Genomic DNA, 20908 nt, shown 5'->3' on the forward strand with positions numbered 1-20908 from the left:
CTCAGAACGGAACCTCATTACGATACACACCTAAAACTGTTGTGTTGCTGCATAAACGCGAAAGCTCTAAAGCTTGGCTTTCGGTGAAATTCATGCACTCGATGAAATAAGTGTAATTCCACCGTTTTACCAAGGATGGGCGCTGCGTAATGTTCAAGATGGGGACAGATTGTTGAGTAAAGAAGGTGAGAACGGAGTTCATTTCGGAGGGATCGTTAGGCGTAAGCCGAAGCATGACTTTGACCTGTTGAGGGTGTCCGTTCGGAGGAATTAGTGTTTTAGACTTGTTGTTACGCTTGCTTAGCACGAGAAAACGAGTCTTGTTCTCGACATCGTCTTCAACATTCCTAGCAAGCAACTTGATGTTGTACTTTTCAGCACACAATTCGCCAGCGATAGCAATGCTAGTGCCTGCTGTGTCACTCGAAACAATATGAGCAGCTTTACTAGTCGAACTGCAAGATACAAGCTCAGCATGAGGAGCAAACGTACGCAGCCATGAAGCACACTGACCAAACACTTGTGGATGACTCAGAACAGCAGTTATGTGTTGCAAATCACGTCCCAAAACGCATTGATGGGCAGGGACAAGCACTTCACGTTGGATCCAGATGTCTTCGTTGTTGCGCAACAAGTCATATGCAGGTACCACAGCTCCGTTAGTGGAGTTCTCAATGGGTAGCACAAAGTAGTCAATACTGCCCTTGTCGAGTTCTTTCAACGCCGCTGCAAAAAAATGTTAGTTGATCATTCCTCACAACACAGCGGAGAAAAGGATTTTGGTCCGAAAAGACACAGTGAATAAGTTCACGCATCCGCAATCATACCCTCGAATGACTTTTCTGGTATACGAATTGCATCTTTTGTAACAAGCCGTGCAGCCTAAAACTCGGAGAAAATGTTAACTTAACTCGGACGTATAAGTTAATTAGAGAGAAAACAACAAACCTTTTCACTGAATGTGCCTTCAGGTCCAAGAAAACCAATGGTAGGATACTCCATCGTTGCCCAAAAAAATTTACCCTTAAGTTGTTTTTATCTCACAGGGTGTGAATGAAAAAGAGGTGAGCGTTTAAACTCTTGCCGACCAATGGCAATAAAAGGGTATATTGCAAACTATGTGGTCTGCGATGGTAGCGTTGGCAGTTGCGAAATTTAGTGTTCACAGGTAGTTGTCCCTAGAACGTGCACCATACACCAAACTTGCACAAAAGTTAAGTGCGACAACAATTAAACAGCGGTAAGGAGCAAATAGAAGGTCCAAACAACAACGATAATCTATTAGAAACCAATAATTCCATATACACAAACAAAAAAGAAGTAAATAGCAATTCCAATAACTTTGTCCAAGATAAAACAGATTTTATGTCACACTACTGTTGTCGCCACAACGATCGCAGTGTGTTAAGCTGCTGCTGGATCATTTGGGAGGAGTCCGAATCAGTGGATTGGGAATTGTCGGCGGAGGGAGCAGCTGCGTTGGGAGGGAAGAATCTGGGGTTCAAGTGAATGTTGCCAGAATTTGGGGCAGAGGGACCCGGGCTTTGCGAACCAGGCATAGATGGCGCATTAGGTAACGGTTGATTCCAACCGCCAGGCCATCCAGGGAATCCCATCGGAAACATACCGTTTGCATACGGTTGCATCATGGGATACATTCCCGGAGGTAGGCCTGCATTCATTGACTGTGGTTTGGCCGGGTACGGAGACGGGGCAGCGTTTTGACGATCCCTTGGATTATGGTAGTTGCGAGGGGCAGGAGCATAATTCCGATTTTGGGCTGGATACAAAGAGTTACGATCGTTGGCATCGTAATAATCTCTGCCGGGACGCACTTGGCCTTCCTCCATTGTGGGATCACGTCTTTTGTTTTTATTTTTCTTACGGCGTTTTGCCGCTTGCTTAGCAGCGGCTTCTGCTTCGTCATCAGAAAACTCTTGTTCGGACGGATTCACTTCTTCGTCAAAGACATTACTTGCATCACTGCCTTTCAGGTACTTCAATGGCTCAGTATCCACAGAGTTCGCCATTGAAGGCACGAAGTACACCGCCTGTCCCGCACAGGCACCAACAGACGCACATTCCTCTGATGTATTGAATCGAACAACATAGAACGGGTCTGTAACAGGACCAAAAGTTTCATGAATGTAGCCAATAATGTCTTTGTTTTCGAGGCAGACCACAGTTTTCTCGTCAAAGACAATGCTATCAGTGTGCATTGTGCTTTGAATGAGAATATGCTTTTCGAAAACATTCAAAATCCTTCCTAAGGGCCTAATCTCCGTAGTAGCATCAAGCGTGAAATCAGGTCGCTCAATTACTTCTTCTGGAAGCTCATGTGCAGTTCGAGGGGGGGACATGCGTCCGTCTTCCTCCTCATCCTTCACCTCAGCAGGGTTTGCATCTCCCGCAGCGACTACCGCAGTACTTTCCTCGTCTTCAGAATCATCAGAATCGCTGTCAGAACTGCTATCAGAATCTGAGGAGGAATTCGAAGAAGCCTTTCCCGCCACCAGTTCTACATCTTCGGTCTTTTCTTTCGGGGGTTCCAGAATATCCAATGGCTGTACTGGATCATTTGTAGCATTCGCAAGAGCCTCATCCAAAAGATCAGTGAAATTTTCTACTTTGGATTCATTTGGCTTCACAGCTAACTGTATTTTACCACTCGATTCATCAGAAGTGGTCGACACTTCGGTTTCGACCTTTGAGTCCTCTAAAGGAACCACGTTTTCAGTAGGCTCCTCAGCGATTGTGCCCTCGTCAACAGCTGAGGGAATGCTTGTAGCCAAAGCCGAAGGATTGGCTGACGCATCTGTTTCCATGGACTCATTCACTTCGAGCACTGTTGACGCTTCCAATGATTCAGCTTTTGACGCAATTTGCGCTTCTTCTGCTGGAAAAGCAACATCCCTTTTCACTGGAACTTCCGCGACCTCTCCTTTTACCTCCGTCGGTTTCGGCGATTGTTCCTTGGATACAGTGATATCGCTACCATAGATGAGTGAAAGTCCCGGAATTCGACAACCCGAGTCTTCTTCCATCCTAAGAGCAGTTTGTAAACCCCGAACGTGACGTCTTGCGGATCTCTCAATCCTAAAACTTGAGTGATGACTGAAACAGGGCACAGGCTGCTTGGTAAGAGAAAAAAGGCATCCTCACACCCCAGTGAGCTGAAAACACCTGCCAAGTGGTACTCGGATTTAGCGAAATGCGGTGCATTTCGGAAAACTTTAATAAAATCTGCAGCCATAGCACAAATAACGCACGCAGGCGAGTTGCCTGAAAGATCGGCATCTTCCGTAACCAGTAATGGTGAGAGCAGTATTTAAGGCCGAGTAAATATAAAGAGCCATTCCTTTTGATAGGCCACAAAGCAATCAATGTGGCTCCTGCGTTCGTCCTGTAATTAGTTAGAAAACATGCAAATCAATCGGATTAGCGATTCGTCAAGCGACGCGCACGAGGAAGCTTACGCTTAGACGGAAAAGAGGCCGAGCAGTGAAGGTCCAAACACAATTCGTACTACGAATGTTCTTTTGTAAGGAATGAACAATTACAGCAGGTCATTAAAGCGATCTGTTTCAATTTGTAAGGATATCATTGGGAAATTGTTGGTTAATGGCAAGCGTCCTTTCTTCAGGCACTCTCAATTTATACAGATCTCGGAATTTGCATATACATCGTTTGCATATACACTTATGTGCCTGTTTGTGTTTACACAAATCAACGCGCTATCCCCGCAGATTGTGAAGCAGTTCTGTGTATTAGTTTTCGCGCTCTCTCGCTCCGCATTTAAGCTCTTTTACTGTTTTTAAGGTGTTCCCACCTCTATCGCACACCCCACTGCCAACACCTAGCCGCGCCAGTGTACCTCCCTAATTCAGCTAACACCTTCCCAAACCTACTCACAACAAAAACCCACCGAAGTTTTACCCCGAACGGCATATTCAGATTTCAGTGCTTCTAGTACCCGTTTCATAGTCTTATTGGGTTACTTTCGGTGTTTCAGCCCGGATAGCTAGTGGTTTTCGTATGTCGCGAGGTTGATGCATTCATTAACAAATCAGTATAATATAAAAACCGCATAAAATGTCGAAACAAGATGTCGATTTAGATTCTGTTATAGATCGCTTGCTCGAAGGTGCGTTTGCTTTGAAAATGAAAGCTAAAACGGTGGTATTAAAGATAAATATTAACACACCTGAATTACAGTGCGTGGAAGCAGACCAGGAAAGCAGGTTCAACTAGCAGAGCACGAAATTCGCTTTCTTTGTAACAAGGCCCGGGAAATCTTTATCAGCCAGCCTATATTGTTGGAATTGGAGGCCCCATTGAAGATTTGTGGTGATATTCATGGCCAGTACTATGATTTGTTGAGACTGTTTGAGTACGGAGGCTTCCCTCCAGAGGCAAACTACCTGTTTTTGGGAGATTATGTTGATCGCGGCAAGCAAAGCTTGGAAACGATCTGTCTGTTGCTGGCTTACAAAATCAAATACCCGGAAAACTTCTTTATCCTGCGTGGAAATCACGAGTGCGCTAGTATCAATCGTATTTACGGTTTCTACGATGAATGCAAGCGCCGTTACAACATTAAGCTCTGGAAAACCTTCACAGACTGTTTCAACTGCTTGCCCATTGCAGCTATTATTGATGAAAAAATCTTCACGATGCACGGTGGCTTGTCGCCAGACCTGAACTCTATGGACCAGATCCAACGCATTATGCGGCCCACCGATGTGCCGGATACCGGTTTGTTATGTGATCTGTTGTGGTCGGATCCTGACAAAGATTTGACGGGTTGGGGTGAAAACGATCGTGGTGTCTCCTTCACCTTTGGACCAGACGTAGTGTCTAGATTTTTGCATAAACACGACATGGACTTGGTGTGTCGAGCTCATCAAGTTGTCGAGGACGGCTATGAATTTTTTTCCAAGCGCCAGCTTGTAACGTTGTTTAGTGCACCCAACTACTGTGGTGAGTTCGACAATGCAGGAGCCATGATGAGTGTCGATGAAAGCCTTCTTTGCAGTTTCCAGATTTTAAAGCCCGCAGAAAAGAAGCAAAGGTATGGCCATTAAGTCCGTACACCCAAGTGTCAAGTGCATGACATCCGTGCATGCCTTGCTTCAAACCGAGTGTTGAGCGAAACAGGCTTATATGCTGTAAAGCCTAACCTTTTTGACGTTCTAACTACTGGTAATGCTACCGCACATACTGAGAACGTATGTTGTATCAAAAGTCCTTTACCACCAATGTTTTTTTACATACTGCTGCAAACAGGTCAATTGTCGAAGAACTGAACTGGTTCGCTACTACTAGACGGAATCTATGTTGAGATTATCGCCATATACACTTTTTCCATCAAGATTTATTCCATATTCCCCCTCCAAAACTCCTGACGATACATTGTTTCTAACCTACGTTATTCCATCGCGACAACGGTCTTCCGCCCATCCGTGAACTTTCTCCTCTTTATTCTCGCTAGTGTGCGTGTAGCCTCGGACCCTTTGAGTGACTGGAGATGCTCTTCTTGCGGGAGCTATTTGTGTATACGCGGCTGTATCAAACTGTGGTGCTACATAATATCTCGTGTATCTATTCCATCTTAAGGAACGGAGTGTATTTTTTTCTCTAATAACTTTGATGGGATATACTAATGCTTGTTTCTGTAGTCGCCCAGTATACAGATCGCTGACTGATTCTCTTCATACTGACTCAAATTCTTTTGATATCGGTTCATCGAACTGTGTAACCCTAAACAAAGGCAACGTGTGTATGATGAACAAATACCAGCGATAATAGAACCCGTGGCTGCTGCTATTGCACCACATGGCCCGTCCAATTTGCTCCCTTTATGTGAGATACGACAACTCTAAATACAGTGCATCCACCCAGAGGTCGTTGCGAGCTTTATAAACATCCAGCCCACCCTGTAAAGACAGAGAAAACCGATCAGTGGTAGACGAGCACGACAGTACTGAAGCTGCATCCATTTACCCTCCGATATGCACAAAGAAATGAAACGATTCACACTTACTATCTGAAAGGGACATGTGTCGACCGATTCTTAACACAGGAACACATTTACAAAGTTAGAGTGCCAATATGTATAAGGCCGACTTAATCTGGCACAAGTGCATAAGGGCTTTTTTCATGAACATTCGAAAAGCCGGGGGCACAGTGCGATAGTTTAACTAAATTTCACCTTAGAACACTCTCGATTTAACAACCCCAAAGCTACACCCACTCGAATTCAGCCATAGAACGACAAGGCAAGAGTGGAAACATCGTTGAACCAGACGCCTATCACACCAGGCTCTGCAGGAACCAACATATATTCACTGTTTAAGCGCTAGCAGCAGCAGTCTTGGCCTCATAAAGAGCCTTCACAGTACCACGGTTGGCAAACTTTTGGTTGCGACGGAACTTGGCATCACGGAACTTCAAAGAGTCGTAACGGTGCTTTTGAGGGCGCTTGATGCCGTTACGGTGAGCCTTCTTGTTTTGGTTGTGCTATTGCAGTTAGTTACTGATGCCCGAACTTGTCCCTTAAGCCGTTTGACTTACATTGGTGTGGTTCTTAGACTTGGCCATCTTGGTTCCTGGGAGGAGGATCGTAGCTGTGTGTGCCAGGTTAAAAACAGTTTCCAAAAAAGCAGTCACATGTTGTGTTTCGTGTACATGATTACGAGTCGTTCAGAAGCGAAACGTAGCGAAGAGAGCTCTAAAAGGGTGCTACGATGCGCAACGAGGCGAGCACATGGAAGTAAATGGAACGGTGTGTGAGTATCGTTAGTACTCGTAAATAATATTTAAAGAGTTGCCAAGCAATGTATTTGAGTGCGTTAACTATTCCTAAAACGCATAAGACACCCTAACGCGCAAACCAATTTCCGTCCCTAATAAAAAAGCGATAAACAATAAAAGATGAATTGTCTAGTTCATTCTTCATGGACAATCATTTGGACAATCATAGAGATCGTCCGTTTATTTTCATAGAAAGTTAAACTATCACGCATAGAAAGTTGTGTATTCTCACGTCGTACACACCGATCGTAAAAGGTTTTTTCGAGCATAGATGGTCCAGTGAACCTCAAGCGGCAGCAAACTCATTCCTCCTCCACATCGGAAGATGAAATGTGGTTCTCGTCATATTCTTCAGGAACGTCGCTTTCGCTTTCCGCTTCAAACTCTTCATCCTCATTATCGTCCTCGTCCATGTCAGCCGTGCCGTCGTCTTCATCATCCAGTGCAGCGGACAGAAGAGTGTTTTGTGCCGCTTCATCCGCCAAATCATTGTGTATTTTAATGTGCTTCGACTCAATGTATTCAACAAGTACATTTTGTTCTTCGCGATTAATATTGGAGAACTGGTACGAGGTACCGGAGCGCATTGTAAAGGTAAGATCGAAAGTACGGGCGGCCGAAACCGATGCACCAACACGAGAAAGAGTAACGCGCGCAATGTCACCCATTCCAATGTAGATAGGCGGTTTCGGAATGAAGAGAAAAGACTTCTCCAACACGTACAATTGTCCTTCATTGGCCTTGTAGGAACACTTGACAGCGGTGTGTCCGTGATGACTAGAGAAGTTGGAAGGCGTAGTCACCCTACGGCCAGTCAAACCGCGAAAAATTTGACTAACGACTTCATATGCAGGCTGGTCATAGGAACTTTTAAGTCTATCGGCATATTTTTCACGAAGAAGTCCTTCGTCAATATTCAAATCAACCTCCATGTCTTCATCACGAATAAATTGTGTCACCAAGAAAGGGTATCTTGTTTGACCTTGGCGCAATGGAGGGTCAAGGCCAATTACGAAAACAACATGTTGATCATCTGGCTTTGGCAAGAGAAATAGACGAATAATTGAGGTATAATCAACCTTATAGTCGTATGTTTTTCCGCGCAACCGCATGCAATCCTCATACATGTCAATGTCATAACGACCGCGAGGGGTAAGAAGAAGAATATCACTAAATGATACGATAGCGTCACCAGTAACTTGGCCAATGTCGGCACGTTCCTTAAGTGTTTCGTAGAAAACACTTGCCAGGTTTTGTTCAGTGGCTTCTTCACCTTCAGCAGCTTCCTCCCGAGTTGTCGTTCCTGGAATATACAAACGCATTTCGACCAACTGATCAGACTGTGCTGAAGGGACTGGACCGTCGTTTTGTGTAGAAAACTCGAGGGCAACCTCGTTTTTGCCAGACAAGTTGGTATTTACAACACTGGCGACAGGAATTTCAAATGCAGGTCTCGAGTTCACTTCAAAAACAAGATCCGATCCCAGAAAATTTGTTTTTCCCCAATTCCATCCTTTGAGAGAAAAATCTTTTTGTTCAATTGTCATATCAAAGTTTTGTTTAATAACATTTTGTAAATCTTCAAAATCCTGAATACTATGTTAGCACATAAATAGAGATGTGGGGTAATGAGTTCAAAAACCTCCCGACGAGAGTATACGTTACGTTTAACTTCACGCTTCATTCTCATCAATGTGTTTTTTTCTATCATTTTACATACCTCCAACTCAAAACCGTCCAAACTGACAGGAATTCCATTCTTTAATATTAACTTCAGCTCGTAACCACGAGCAAATTTACTCCAACAGAACCGACGAATTTCACTCTGAGGCACTGTGAATGGTTCTTTTATGTCCGGCGATTTCCAACCCAAACCGCTTGCAGCAATTCGAAGTTTTCCTGGATTTCTGCTTTGATTTAGGAATATTTTATCATACTGTACACTTTTGTTCGACATTGTCGCCGTTTAGAGGTATTTGGAAAGGACAGGACGGTGAGAGAGGTCAGGAGGAGGAAGGTGAAACTCGACGCGTTGGTGGTTAAATGAAACTTTAATTACGCGTACGCGTGTTAAAACTGAAATTACAGGAATGCACGAAAGAAAGCACTGAGATTGTTATTGTTATGTAGTACTTAATATGAGTAAGACCTTTGTGGTTGTAATTCTTTTATTATTGTGATAATTGGTATATATTAAGCTCTAATTTAGATTAAGCTTAAATAGTTAATATGTAGCAAGGAGATCATTGACGGTTTACAAAAGGGTTAAAGAAAAGATCCGACTTTGGCTAACTCAGTAAACTAAACGAAGTTTAAGGAATGCTCACTTAATGAAATGAAAAAACTCTTTGCGTCAGAAAAAGTTGAAGCAAAAATAAGTTTAAAATTAATTTAAAAGTTTAACTCAAAGTCACTATGAAATCAAACGAACTAGTCTATTTCTCTATCCAAAACCAACCTTTTCTTCCATATAAAAACAAGTACCAAGTTGTTGGCCAGGCCAGCTAGAACAGCAATCACCATTAAAACAATCTCATACCAAGTCCTGAACTTGTTTACTCTTTAATACAATCATTTTGAAGCCCAATATCTTCTCATTAAACTTCCCTTTTAGAGTATATTTTCTGCTAGTGTGTCATTTCATCGGCTGCTACAACTGTTACCTCCGATTTTAAGACGCAACCTTTCTCCCGTGTTTTCAGCTGCTCTAATGCAAAACAACAGATTATTTTAGTTATAGAACGTTGCTTGTACATAATTGCGGTCTTTCTGTTAGTCAAACGTGAGGCAATCTCTAAATTACAGGATTTATGGGACCTCAGACTTTTCAGCAGGGTTTTCCAAAATCTTCGACACAAAGCAATGGTCTTGTTCACTTTGAAGATGTTTCTCAGGAAAATTCTATTGCTGGGAAGCCAGGTTATCAATTGACGGTTTGTATTCACGTATTTCTCACTGATTTGAGTACTAACCCTACCAAGGATTTCAAATTCAAGAGACTAGTTATTCAGAAACAGGGATATCAAGTGTATGAGGGATCAGTAAGTATAGAAGTGGGAAAGAAATCTCAATCTATTTATTTGTGCAAGGTATGCCTTTTGTTTTCCTTTCCGTTGATCCTCAATTAACACCCTACAGATCTCTAAACAATCATCCATATTCGACTATGTATTTATTTTAAAAAGACTCTCGTTTCTTCGGAGTATAGCGGAATATAGAGAGATTTCGTGTTACTTTTCACACTTTGAAAATCAAGATCACTTCTTCATTGCTCTTCAAAACTTATCGGACTCTAGCTTGTACAATTACGTTTCCAATATTTATCCTAAAGGCGTCCCGTTGGCAAAAATTAATGCGTTAGGCAAATCGCTACTCAGCGTTATGCTAAAACTTGCCCAGTACGGTATACATTGCACCTCTATCTCCGTAGAGGATATTTTTCTTTCACCGGATTTTAAGGTTCGGATTGACATATTTGGACTCCTACGTTTTCATTGCGCTCCTATACTGCCTATTCCGTACGTCTTCGTATTCTTTTTTTTTTCTTCTTTTTCTAACCGCACTATGCAGCGAGCTTTCGGCATATGAAGGACCGTCACCAAACACCGATTCCTGGAATTTCGGCTGTATATTACTATGCTCTTATCTTGGTGCAAATAGCCTACTCGTAAGTCCATGCACGCTTCTATCAACATTGGCTAACCTAACAAAAAGCTTTCAAACTTGGAAGTAGAAACAAAAAAGTTACGTTCTTTAAGTGATTCGAAGCTTTCCCCTTTCCAAGTTTTCTTAAAATGCCTACTACATCTTAATCCAAGAAAAAGACTGCCGCTATCGAGAGCTGCGACTACGTCTTTTTTCTTAGATCCCACGATGGGAAAGGCAAAACAAAATACGATTAAAGCTTCAACGAAGGAGATCCCCTCTTTCAATGTCTACGATTCAGTGAAAGACAACCAACAACTTTCATCATCAGTGAAAGAACACGCAGTTGAAGACTTAGAAAAAATTAGTTTAAAGGAGGCACTTCAACCTTCCGAAGATTTCTCTTCCAAATTTGCAACTGCAAAGCTTCACCGTTTCAAAGCTCGATCAAGAGTGCCGTTTGCCAAAGTTAGCGCTGAGGCCGATTTGGAAAAACTAACACAACATGATGACCTTAATGAGTTAAACGAAACGAAGATCCTTACGAATACCCCTTCACAAACTGTTGAGATGCCTACTATGGTGAAAGACAAACTAAGTGATTTTGCAAAAAAGTATCATTTTGATTTACACGGTTGCAGGCCCTATGAAAAGGAGACCAATACCATGTCTATTGAAGTGACAGAGTCTGTCCTTCGTCTCTTCTTAAAAAAAAGCGGATTGCTGTATGAAATCAGTTCTAATGGCGAATACATCAAAGTAATATCACCTGAAGACGAGAAGGACTACTTTATCGATGACCTTCCTATTCAGCATTTGCCCGCATACAGATTTTCCAGTAAAATTGTGGGAAAACTGAAGAAAGATCGTTGCGTCCTTGCCGTCAAGAGTGATGCGATCGATTGTAACCTTTATAATAACGGCAACTTACAGCTGACAAAAGGGCACTATACCATATTATATGCGCCGAAACGGAGGAGAATCTATGTCATCGACAATAATAACAACAAAGTCTACACGCATGTTAGTGCAAGAAATCCGCAATTCAAACTCGATGTAGAAACATGGTATCTAAAATGCAAATCGCTACTTTCAGAGGATGTCATTTTCCCTCAGTGCAAGTTTTATCCCCAATACGGTTGGTTTGTGAAAACAGGAAATTCTTATGACTTTTTGTTTATTGACGGAACAAGGTTAAACATGAGCAAAAATGAAATTACTTTCATTGAAGAAGGAAAAACAAGACAGAAGTGGGAAAGAAAAAACGTTCCTCTTTGGCTAGCTTCAAGAGTGAGTGTTTTGGACGAAGCGTTAATGGAAGACGGATAGAACGAAGCATATAAATTAATAAATACTTCACTCATTTCCGCATTTGTTGTGTTTTACATTATATTGCATGAAGCAGTGTCAAGGGAACCTTCCCCAGTAGCATTATCCCAGTTTGAATGGTGAGCCAATCTTGACAACATCCGACTGTAGAGGTTAATGATTATAATCTAAAATAGTAATACAAACCTTGTGACATAAAAGTCACGGGAACCAAATTGGCGGCTCATTTCGTTGCTAGCAATAATTCGATAACAGTTATCAGTTTTGTTTTTTGACCTTCGAGCATTGGGGTTTCGACCCGGACCAAAAACCTTGACAGTTGAGTCAATTCCACAACTGGCAATGAGCGGTAATTCCGGGTGTCCCTCCATAACATTCACATTCTCGGAATCTCCTTCCAAAATTGCAACTATGGAAGACGTATCTTTACTCCATATAAACAGATTGCCATCAGCAGAACCACTTAGTACGTATTCGTCTTGCTTGCCGAAAAAGCTGACATCCCTCACGGTGTCAACGTTTGAATGTCCAGAATATGTTCGTTCATGCGATATGACTTGAGCCCCTGGTGCGACTCGATGGCGCGCTCGCATTCTAATTTCCAAAATGTTGTTTTCATAAGTAAACTCTTCTGAGTCATCATCATCTTCGACACGATAGTTTAAGTCGTCGTCTTCATCAATATCATCATCATCATCATCTGGCTCGTCTTCATCATGAAAGGACGAGTCCGAAGTTCCACGAGTATCTGTTTGAACTAGAGGTGTTAATATAATACTCATTGAAGATGAGTTAAGTGACTTACGCGAATCTTGAAGTGAGACCGTAGATTCATCCCAGCTATAAAAACTCTGATGCATAAAGCTTGACGATATGTGTTTTAAGCAGCTGCGCAGCACTTTATGGATCCAGAAATGCTTAATGCTGGACGGTACTTCAGATGCTGGGAAATCAAGCCGTGCAAAAGCTCGGATCATTTCAGCAGAATCATGGAAAATGATTACATTTATATCATCGGGGTCATAGACAACAAGATCTTCTTCTGAGTTTCTTGGTACGGGTGCCATTTGCAAAGCCCAATGATTTGTTAGTCCCAGCATCCACCGAATGACCCAATTCATGAAATCATAGAGCCAGTCCCATCCCGCCATAATTATAGTATTTGTTTCCAAAATAACGCGATCATTTAGCAAAGCAATAACCGAAACACAAGCTTTCCAATATCGTAGTAACGCTACCCGATTATGATATGTTGGTTCGCTTCGGTCACTTACAGAGAGATCATTGCTCAAATGGGCAATAGAATCTTTAATGTAAATAACACAATTATGTAGTCGTTTGCGAATAAAAACATCTTGATATTGTCCATCGTCGCCATTCTCAAAAAATGCTGATATATTCATGTTGATTTGATAGTAGGACTCTGTTCTTGAATGGAATGTAATATACAAATTAGGAACAAGTCGAATGTAATTCGTGGAAGTCATACTAGGAAGCATCCGTGACTGATCGGAAGTCCGTAACCTCTTTTTTCGAATGTTCTTAGCGTTTGAATTGCAACGTTTTAAATGCTCCCGTTCTTCCTTAAACGTAGCAGGTGTGTTTTCATATCCATTTATATCAAAAAGATAAATATAATCGGAAGACCAACTGACAAGAAGCTAGAATTTATTAGCAAGGTGCGAAAGAATCGAGCGGTTTGGATACAAACCTCATGTGGGTTATAATTGCTGAGCCTACAACCTGTAATCTCCCTGTTGTAAGGGTAATTAGAGCTCTCACCGCCGCCAGGACAGAACTTCCTGACACAACGAGAAGTACGTGTAAAGTGACTTTGAGAATGACGACCATACATTCTTCGGTCATGCAGAAACGCGAATGGATGAGTTCCGCCGATTACAAAATTATAGGAATGGCCCTTCGACATGCTTAGTGTGTTAAGCTCGATGCCGAATGGCGCGTAGTTTACCAAGATACATGAACAAGAACTATTAGAATCGCAATGATGATGTTCACGAGTGTCAAAACCGCGAACGGTTCCATCTGTGCTGCAGGTGAGGAAGCAATGGCCATCATCGGTTGGTACAATTTGTTTCACTGAATCTCTATGACAATCCCAAACGGAAGTACACGAATCAATCCCATAACTATTCTCCTCGTTACTTGTACGATCAAGCGAGAATAGTTTTACGAGACCGTCGCCGCTACAGGACAAAATCTTGGAATTGTTTGAGTAAGGAAGAAACTTTGTACCAAAGATATTATGAGTGTGACCAGTGTTGATAATTGATTTCACATTATAATTGTCATATACATCCCAGATAACAAGTTTTGTGTCGTCTCCGCCAGATACGAGTAAATCCCCGGATTCGGACCAACTATTAAATGTTAGTCAAATAAACCTCAGAAGAAGGGAGAAAACAAACCATAAAGCATTAACGCATTCAGTGTGCTTAGACAACTTATTTTTAAGATCAAGATCTGCTATCCATGAACGATTGCCGTACAATTGAGCTTTGACTTAATAATTCAAAATTAGCTTAATTAAACGATCAACTTGGCTTACATTTCTCTTGTAAGTACTCTCGAGAATGTAATTGCCGTCGTAGTAATGTCAATTCAGACATTCTGAACGTTTGACGAGGTTTAATTCTAGAGCATGGGTTTCTGCAAGGGTATTGCACTGGAGGCGTCAGTTGGGTTATTAATACAGAATGTACATTTTATGTTACGAAGTCTAAGAACAAGATAATGATATTCACAGTTACGAATTCGTATTAATTAAATGTATCTTGCGGTATTAAATGTTGATATTTAAAGTGACAGTTTCAAACCATGGCACTGGATACTTATAAGCTTGATCAAAAGAGTCCCAAGATATCAAAATAACAAACATATTAGGGTTTTCCGTATCCTCTTGTTTTCCAACGTGTTCCATTACTGCGTTAATCCAGCACCGAACCAATTGTTGTCTGCCAAAACCGGTTTTTCGAGAAATAAAAATTCCGATGTCTGTATCCGTGTCAACAGCAATGTCCTTGTGATTTAGGATGGTTTGAGAATCATATCTAGAAGAGTGCTTGCTTTTTTGACAGTAATTGGTTTTCCATATGGATGGTCCTTTGCAATGCTTATCATTAAAATTGTGAAGGGAAATTTTTAGTGAGTTTCCTGACCCAATGCCTTGAAGATCAAGAGAACTAATCTTAAGCTTTGTTCCTAATAATTCTAAAAGTTTACCTTTCTGTTGTTGATATAACTCCATGTACTGGACATAACGAATTTGAGATGGAATAGTCAATCCATCACCAACAGTCATCCGTGCAGCAGTAAACACGGATTGACTCTCTATACTACTCAGATTTTTTGTAGCTATTAGATAACTGCAAATGACAGTTCCCGTACGACCTTTACCGGCTTTGCAATGGACAAGAAGTGCATAGTCAGGATGCTGTTGATAAAACTGTTGCATCCACTGGACAATGTAAATCAGCATCAGAAACGGAGGTGGACTATGATCCTGAAACCCTAATCGAGTTACATTTCCATTCAAGTTCGAGTCGTCATACACAAGCTGCTCAGCACATAAATTCAAAACATGCCAGCGATCGGGGTGTCGGATCTCCAGAAAGCGTAAAACAGCATCTATATCATTTCTATAGATTTTATGAACACCATTGGCCATAGTTGACATGGCAATTAAGTTTTCTTCAATATACGCCAGATCTAATTCAACCCCATGATCTTTCAGATGAAATGCGTGTCTTCTTTGAGCCACTTTTCTTCGAATAAGAACTGGTAAACTAACCATTTCTGCGCAGTAGGAGTGTAATACTATTGGCAAATACGTGGACGAGAGTACGTATTTTGTTTACTGATTATTTTCGTAAACCGCGACGAGAAGAGAAGACTACAAACAGGACAATTCTTCAAAATTCAGCTATTATAAACGCAGAAAATAATTTAAGAAGACGCCCTAAAAAAATTATAATTTATATATATATGTACAAACGTGCATAAACGTGCGTATCCAAAAAAAATAGAGAAGTGATCGTAACGAACAAATCACTTCATTTACGGAAAAACTTAACATTTTAAGGCAAGAAAAAACAACAAAGAGAAGCATCAGAACGGTAATCATAAAGATTTAAGGTTTATTCGTTAACAAATCCATATTACCGTTTTTCATTAAAACTTTTCACAAGAAAGTGATAGATTTGTCACCTTAAAGTTTATAAGAAGCAACAGCATTGAGCATAAATGCCTAATGACTGCTTATTCCATAATACAGTTCAAGTAACATTTAAGCAAAGGGATTCATGATAGTCATAAGTGAAAGTGAGTAAGTGTAAGATGTGTCGGCGAATACGAGAACGGGAAGGATTGATCCAAGTCGGACTACTTGTAAGTTTTTCTTTTCAGTTAAATGAAGGCTCTTCAATAAATGCACCATGGAAGCTTCCGCGGAAGAGACAGGTTCCTTTTTGGCATCTTTTTCAACATTCACATGTCCGTTTGTAAGAGAGGAGCGCGCCAGAGTTTGGATATTGCAACCGGAGTAATCCTTCTTGGCGAAATCATTCTTGGCCTTGTCGAAATGCGAATCCTTAAACTTTTTGTATTCGGGTGTGTTGATTTCAAGCATTTTGACAACATAGGGGAAAGAGGGCGTTTTAGAGCGCCAGCATAAACAGATAGCGTTTTCCCTGGGAAGGTATTCAAACTCTTGTAGAGGAAGAAGATCCAAGTAAATACGTTTTTCGATACAAAGATCATACACGACAACATCAATGTAAGACGAACTAACACCAGTAACAAAACCAGAATGTTGCATCAATCCTGAATCAACATTAATTGAATGAATGATTCGGCAAAGATGCGCATGCATGCTCCTCTCCTGAGCATTCTGGTAAAAATAGTCAAGAGTATTGCAAGATTGGGTAAGAACAAGCAGACTCTTGAAGTCTTTCTGGGATTCAGGTTTCTTGTTGAAAGAACTGTACAATTGGCGTTGTACACTTACATCGATGTAATGCCTTAAAGGATGGCAAAAGTGCGTATAGTAAGGCGCATAGTAAGCAAAGTGAGAAATATCCTTATTATTGGAAACACCAACAGTATATTCGGCAGTGGATAACATACGATGCAGTTTCAATACCATAAGGCGCTGCAAATTTCGGTCGCTGATATTTGCGATGGATGTCATAAATGTAGCGTTAGATGATACATCGAAGTTTAACCCGTAAGACTTTCCAAGTTTGACAATATCTTCTAGATGTTTTGGTCGTGCGTTTGAGCGAAGAAGAGCGGCATTGGGGTAAGTGTGAATTAGGAAAGAAGCCACCGTTTCATTAGCAATATGCTCAACTTGCTGAAGGCAACATAAAACTCGTGGGGCTTCAAAACCAAGCTGATTTGACTCGCCTACATATTTGTCTTGACCGTCACAACGGTTAAGGCAATAAAGAACTTCGAAAGGCACATATTGATCCGTGTCCAAACGAATCATCGAGATTAGGATAGCAATTTCTTCAAGCAACAACAAACGTGGGTCTTCCTTTAATTTTTTCTGAGCATTGAAAAGAGAGAAAGCCACGCGTGGACGAATAATTGACTTTCCAATCCAAGTATTCTTAATTACTCGGCCACTCGGATCAATTTCAATCATAACGCTAACAGCTAATGAATCACTGTTTTCCTGAAAGCGCAACGTTTCATAAACCTTTTTAGGAAACAAGGGGACAGACCCTTGCAACAAGTGAACGACGCCTACGCGATTGAACAGTTCATCGTCCAATGGCGTATCTGATTTTACGTAATGGGCGACATCGGTGACATGCACACCTAGAGTTAGAAGCCCTGTTTCCAAGTTTCGCTCAATTGTAATTGCCATATCGTCATTTGCCAAAGTAAAAGCGTCTTTATCGCGCAAGTCTTTACGGCCTGTTAATGTAGGAGCATCAAAACTCGTGATGCGTTTAGTCAGACCAGAAGATAATGATTCCGCTGGTGTGTAAATTCGACAATTAAAGTCGCGTAGCAGTGCTTGATACTCAACGTGAGCATTCCCCATTTTTCCAAGTTTCTCATGCAGTGTTCCAAAAGGGTGTAAAGATGTTGTGGGCCATCTTTTAATGCTAGCAACATAAACTTGATCACTAAAAGCTGCTGGATCCGCCAAAAAGTCTGCAGGGACTTGGTCCGAAGAAATTGCAATGAGTGGAACACGCTTATCGGATGGCTTAAACCATACAATTCTAGGATACTTTGTAGCTTCATCACTCATCGATACACTGCGTCGATGACCTTGATTTTTTGAGGCCAGACTGTTAGGACGATACATCGAAAGGGTACCAGAGTACGATTGTCCACTTGGTCGATCAAGTACAGCGACGACATGACCCGCATACTTAGGTTTAAAGTTTTCATCCAGACTCAAGTCGTCGTCGACAAAAAACATACATTGTCCTGTAACTTCATAATCGTTCTTTCGTTTTTCAATAGGTCGAGTTTCCAATACCTCGTCTTGGTTCATACCAAGAGCAACTGACATTCCAATTGTGTAAGACTTTGCTTTATCCATAGCTGCGGATTTCGAAGCTCCCGAAAGACTCAAGTTTCGTCGAATCTTTTTCTCTTCCTTCTCGCGCTTAGCACGCAGAATTTCGTCGACATTCAACAATTCCACAGCTACTAAATCACCCTCCAACGCACGGTTCCTGTCTTTAGAACCGCAGATGAAGATTTCTTCATCTAAGCTATTGGTATGAACAAAAGCATCCGATCGATTTTTTCTGTTGATGTGTTGCACACCAATGAGCAATTGTCCATTGCTCAAGAATGCAGGAATGGAGGCTTGCGGAAGGTAGGGTAAGAATAAGTTCTTGTGCTGCTGCGCTGCAGCAGAAACTGATACCCGGCGTCCCGTGTTACTCGTATTGAGAAACGAGGATTGAGGCAAGGATGCGCCATCACTGGAATGATTCCAGTAACTGTGTTGCGATGAAGTCGCAACTGCATTATGTTGAGAAGGTAATTCCTCCTCCTCTGGGGGTTCATTCGCAAGAATTGTGAGTGGGTCAACATGATCACCACGAATCCAAGCGTCCTCATTTGCAGTGCGGGTGGTAGCATATGAAGTAGAACTTAGAAGTGCAGAAGCGGCCGATGATTTTCTACGGTCTTCAAACCCCATTCCGGCATGCTTGTATGTCGGAGATTCCTGCGTGTCTACGGAGGCCCGAGACGATACTGAGCTGTGTCGATTGTGTCGGTAATGCGATGCAGACGAAGAAGAAGCAGGTACTTCGATATCTGAACTGACACTTCCTCTAGGCCGATGAAGCGAGTAGCGCCGGGCAGGAATTTGGTAGTTCGTCAGCGAAGGCGGAGCATTGGATGCTGAGGTTGCTGCATGATGATGCGTAGGGAGAGAACTAGGACCGGATGCAGGAAATGGATGAAGTGAAGACTGCAACCGCTCTGATCTCTGGTCTTCCGATACTCTAGAAAGTGATGGATACGTATTTAAAGATGTCTGTTTGGGAGCAAACGAGTATTCTTGAGATTGAGCAAGTGACATTTGCATTTGCAAATTCTGAAGGTACTTGATATGGTTCGCAAGAGCCTCTGGATCTTGAAATAAAAAGTTAGTAAATCATGAAAAGAAAGGAACACACTACAGGAAATGTAACCCGTGAGTCGACCGCTTCACTAAGAATGATTTAAGGTATATAATACTAAAAAATCATTTGCTTAAATTGCGCATTTTCACAACCAACTCAACCTGACTTCCAATTTTCGCTGTTGATTACATACCAAAGAGTGAAACAAGATCTTGCTCTTGCGATTTCTCGTTTGATTGAAACGCATTATTGTCGGAATGCGCCCATCGAGAATTCATGTTTACAACAAGGAAAGCAAAAAAGTTTAGCAGAATAAGCCTTTGATATAAATGGTAAGAATAAATGTGATGAAACGATGCACCTCGAAGTAGAAATTTGCCGTTGGTGACGCAAGACACTTCGTATTTGGTGAAGTCCTATTAAATATTCACTGTCAGTTGGATATCTCTCGTCTACGCTAACACTCTGACGCCATAACACAAGCAAATACGTGGCGTAACTATCTGTAAAATGTAATTATAAATGTATTCTGGTCATTACGATTCCGTTGCATTTATTTCAATTTAAGTTTACCAATTTCTCAATATGAAAGAATAAACAAGCAGCACTAATAGATAAATGTGAGCGACTTAATATTGAGTAAAAATTCCATAAATTGCAACGAAGTAAAAGCCGATAACGGGGAGGAGCATGGAGTAATTTAATCTGAATTTTGTTAATAAACAAACTTGCAATTGCTAATTTTCCTGTTCATAAAAAACAAAACCTTCTTGCTGCAAACACCGATAGAGCGACGTCACGTTCGCCTCAGCGATTTATTTGCGAAAAATGAGCGCAACTAAAAGTCGCATAAATTACATCACACCCAATAAGATAGCCGGCTAAGAAGGGCGACAGGGGCGGTTAGCCGGCACGAATCTCCAATCGCAACAATTACATAAGCGCTGCATCATAACCCCCACAACACAATGACACATATCTCACACAAAATTACGAATCCCACATAACACCCCCACAACATAGAATTTCACTCGAACGGCATACATTGGAGGATCTAGTGAGCCAAACGAGAGCTTTGGATGACGGAGGAAAGCTCCTCGATCTTGGCCTTGGCACGACCCAAAGTACCGAGCTAAACAACTGTTAGTAACCGTAAACAATGACAAATGAAGCCCACAACAGCAACGAGACCCGAAACACAAAACGGACTTGCTGAAGGCGTTCACATCACATACTCTCTTCTTGGCGAGCTTACGAGCACGCTTGTCTTGGGAGTTACGGATCAACTCCATCAAACGACGCTCGTAGGGAGCGAAACCAGCGACCTCACGAACGATAGAGCGGACGAAAGTGGTGCGCTTAGCTTGACGACCCTTACGACGGGAAGGGCGCTCAGGAAGCTGACGCTTGGTCAAAGACTTGCCCTTGTTCAAACCAACAATCAATCCAGGTGCCATGTCGAAGTTTGGTTTGTGTAAGTGGTTGGGTGTCGGCTT

General features: G+C 41.8%; 10 protein-coding genes across 10 annotated transcripts; 2 read left to right on the forward strand and 8 right to left on the reverse strand.

The window, feature by feature from the left end:
* Window position 1: 1 nt before the first annotated feature.
* SJAG_03124 (phrenate dehydratase) lies at window positions 2-1002 on the reverse strand (the record flags this gene model as incomplete). The annotated part of the gene is made up of 3 exons (XM_002174254.1): window positions 2-726; window positions 828-882; window positions 949-1002. The coding sequence occupies 3 exons, from the start codon at window positions 1000-1002 to the stop codon at window positions 2-4; spliced, it is 834 nt and encodes a 277-aa protein (XP_002174290.1).
* Window positions 1003-1373: 371 nt separating this feature from the next.
* SJAG_03125 (snoRNP assembly factor Naf1) lies at window positions 1374-3044 on the reverse strand (the record flags this gene model as incomplete). The annotated part of the gene is made up of 1 exon (XM_002174255.1): window positions 1374-3044. One exon carries the CDS (start codon window positions 3042-3044, stop codon window positions 1374-1376), a length of 1671 nt encoding a protein of 556 aa, XP_002174291.1.
* Window positions 3045-3891: 847 nt separating this feature from the next.
* SJAG_03126 (serine/threonine protein phosphatase PP1) lies at window positions 3892-6662 on the forward strand. The gene is made up of 3 exons (XM_002174256.2): window positions 3892-4033; window positions 4071-4144; window positions 4216-6662. Exons 2-3 carry the CDS (start codon window positions 4093-4095, stop codon window positions 5082-5084), a joined length of 921 nt encoding a protein of 306 aa, XP_002174292.2. The 5' UTR covers window positions 3892-4033; window positions 4071-4092; the 3' UTR covers window positions 5085-6662.
* On the reverse strand, window positions 5438-6635 carry SJAG_03127 (60S ribosomal protein L29). Its single transcript, XM_002174257.2, has 2 exons — window positions 6574-6635; window positions 5438-6519 (listed from the first exon to the last, which is right to left on the reverse strand). The coding sequence occupies exons 1-2, from the start codon at window positions 6598-6600 to the stop codon at window positions 6352-6354; spliced, it is 195 nt and encodes a 64-aa protein (XP_002174293.1). The 5' UTR covers window positions 6601-6635; the 3' UTR covers window positions 5438-6351.
* A 166-nt stretch (window positions 6663-6828) lies between the features above and the next one.
* On the reverse strand, window positions 6829-8845 carry SJAG_03128 (FACT complex component Pob3). The gene is made up of 2 exons (XM_002174258.2): window positions 8534-8845; window positions 6829-8402 (listed from the first exon to the last, which is right to left on the reverse strand). Exons 1-2 carry the CDS (start codon window positions 8768-8770, stop codon window positions 7116-7118), a joined length of 1524 nt encoding a protein of 507 aa, XP_002174294.1. The 5' UTR covers window positions 8771-8845; the 3' UTR covers window positions 6829-7115.
* Window positions 8846-9508: 663 nt separating this feature from the next.
* On the forward strand, window positions 9509-11945 carry SJAG_03129 (hypothetical protein). Its single transcript, XM_002174259.2, has 5 exons — window positions 9509-9746; window positions 9795-9902; window positions 9952-10331; window positions 10384-10480; window positions 10528-11945. The coding sequence occupies exons 1-5, from the start codon at window positions 9624-9626 to the stop codon at window positions 11785-11787; spliced, it is 1968 nt and encodes a 655-aa protein (XP_002174295.1). The 5' UTR covers window positions 9509-9623; the 3' UTR covers window positions 11788-11945.
* On the reverse strand, window positions 11841-14308 carry SJAG_03130 (WD repeat protein; the record flags this gene model as incomplete). The annotated part of the gene is made up of 4 exons (XM_002174260.2): window positions 11841-11931; window positions 11974-13448; window positions 13499-14165; window positions 14214-14308. Coding segments are annotated over 4 exons (2328 nt in total), but the record flags the coding sequence as incomplete, so codon positions are not given.
* A 159-nt stretch (window positions 14309-14467) lies between these two features.
* On the reverse strand, window positions 14468-15805 carry SJAG_03131 (phosphatidylinositol-3,4,5-trisphosphate3-phosphatase). The gene has a single exon (XM_002174261.2). It carries the CDS (start codon window positions 15596-15598, stop codon window positions 14588-14590), a length of 1011 nt encoding a protein of 336 aa, XP_002174297.1. The 5' UTR covers window positions 15599-15805; the 3' UTR covers window positions 14468-14587.
* On the reverse strand, window positions 15739-19827 carry SJAG_03132 (ribonuclease II family protein). The gene is made up of 2 exons (XM_002174262.2): window positions 19606-19827; window positions 15739-19422 (listed from the first exon to the last, which is right to left on the reverse strand). The coding sequence occupies exons 1-2, from the start codon at window positions 19688-19690 to the stop codon at window positions 16091-16093; spliced, it is 3417 nt and encodes a 1138-aa protein (XP_002174298.2). The 5' UTR covers window positions 19691-19827; the 3' UTR covers window positions 15739-16090.
* Window positions 19828-20347: 520 nt separating this feature from the next.
* SJAG_03133 (60S ribosomal protein L36) lies at window positions 20348-20904 on the reverse strand. The gene is made up of 2 exons (XM_002174263.2): window positions 20648-20904; window positions 20348-20544 (listed from the first exon to the last, which is right to left on the reverse strand). Exons 1-2 carry the CDS (start codon window positions 20867-20869, stop codon window positions 20467-20469), a joined length of 300 nt encoding a protein of 99 aa, XP_002174299.1. The 5' UTR covers window positions 20870-20904; the 3' UTR covers window positions 20348-20466.
* Window positions 20905-20908: the final 4 nt, after the last annotated feature.

Source organism: Schizosaccharomyces japonicus (assembly GCF_000149845.2).
Source record: "Schizosaccharomyces japonicus yFS275 unplaced genomic scaffold supercont5.2, whole genome shotgun sequence".
Lineage (NCBI taxonomy): Eukaryota > Fungi > Ascomycota > Schizosaccharomycetes > Schizosaccharomycetales > Schizosaccharomycetaceae > Schizosaccharomyces > Schizosaccharomyces japonicus.

Coding starts and splice junctions, on each gene's coding strand:
- SJAG_03126 (XM_002174256.2), top strand. CDS start 4,093: ATGTCGAAACAAGATGTCGATTTAGATTCTGTTATAGATCGCTTGCTC. Junction 4,145..4,215: donor TATAGATCGCTTGCTCGAAG/GTGCGTTTGCTT, acceptor CCTGAATTACAG/TGCGTGGAAGCAGACCAGGA.
- SJAG_03132 (XM_002174262.2), bottom strand. CDS start 19,690: ATGAATTCTCGATGGGCGCATTCCGACAATAATGCGTTTCAATCAAAC. Junction 19,423..19,605: donor AGATCTTGTTTCACTCTTTG/GTATGTAATCAA, acceptor TTTTATTTCAAG/ATCCAGAGGCTCTTGCGAAC.
- SJAG_03127 (XM_002174257.2), bottom strand. CDS start 6,600: ATGGCCAAGTCTAAGAACCACACCAAT. Junction 6,520..6,573: donor AGTCTAAGAACCACACCAAT/GTAAGTCAAACG, acceptor TAACTGCAATAG/CACAACCAAAACAAGAAGGC.
- SJAG_03129 (XM_002174259.2), top strand. CDS start 9,624: ATGGGACCTCAGACTTTTCAGCAGGGTTTTCCAAAATCTTCGACACAA. Junction 9,903..9,951: donor AATCTATTTATTTGTGCAAG/GTATGCCTTTTG, acceptor AACACCCTACAG/ATCTCTAAACAATCATCCAT. Junction 10,332..10,383: donor GCTCCTATACTGCCTATTCC/GTACGTCTTCGT, acceptor CGCACTATGCAG/CGAGCTTTCGGCATATGAAG.
- SJAG_03131 (XM_002174261.2), bottom strand. CDS start 15,598: ATGGTTAGTTTACCAGTTCTTATTCGAAGAAAAGTGGCTCAAAGAAGA.
- SJAG_03133 (XM_002174263.2), bottom strand. CDS start 20,869: ATGGCACCTGGATTGATTGTTGGTTTGAACAAGGGCAAGTCTTTGACC. Junction 20,545..20,647: donor GTAAGCTCGCCAAGAAGAGA/GTATGTGATGTG, acceptor ACAGTTGTTTAG/CTCGGTACTTTGGGTCGTGC.
- SJAG_03128 (XM_002174258.2), bottom strand. CDS start 8,770: ATGTCGAACAAAAGTGTACAGTATGATAAAATATTCCTAAATCAAAGC. Junction 8,403..8,533: donor TGGACGGTTTTGAGTTGGAG/GTATGTAAAATG, acceptor CATAGTATTCAG/GATTTTGAAGATTTACAAAA.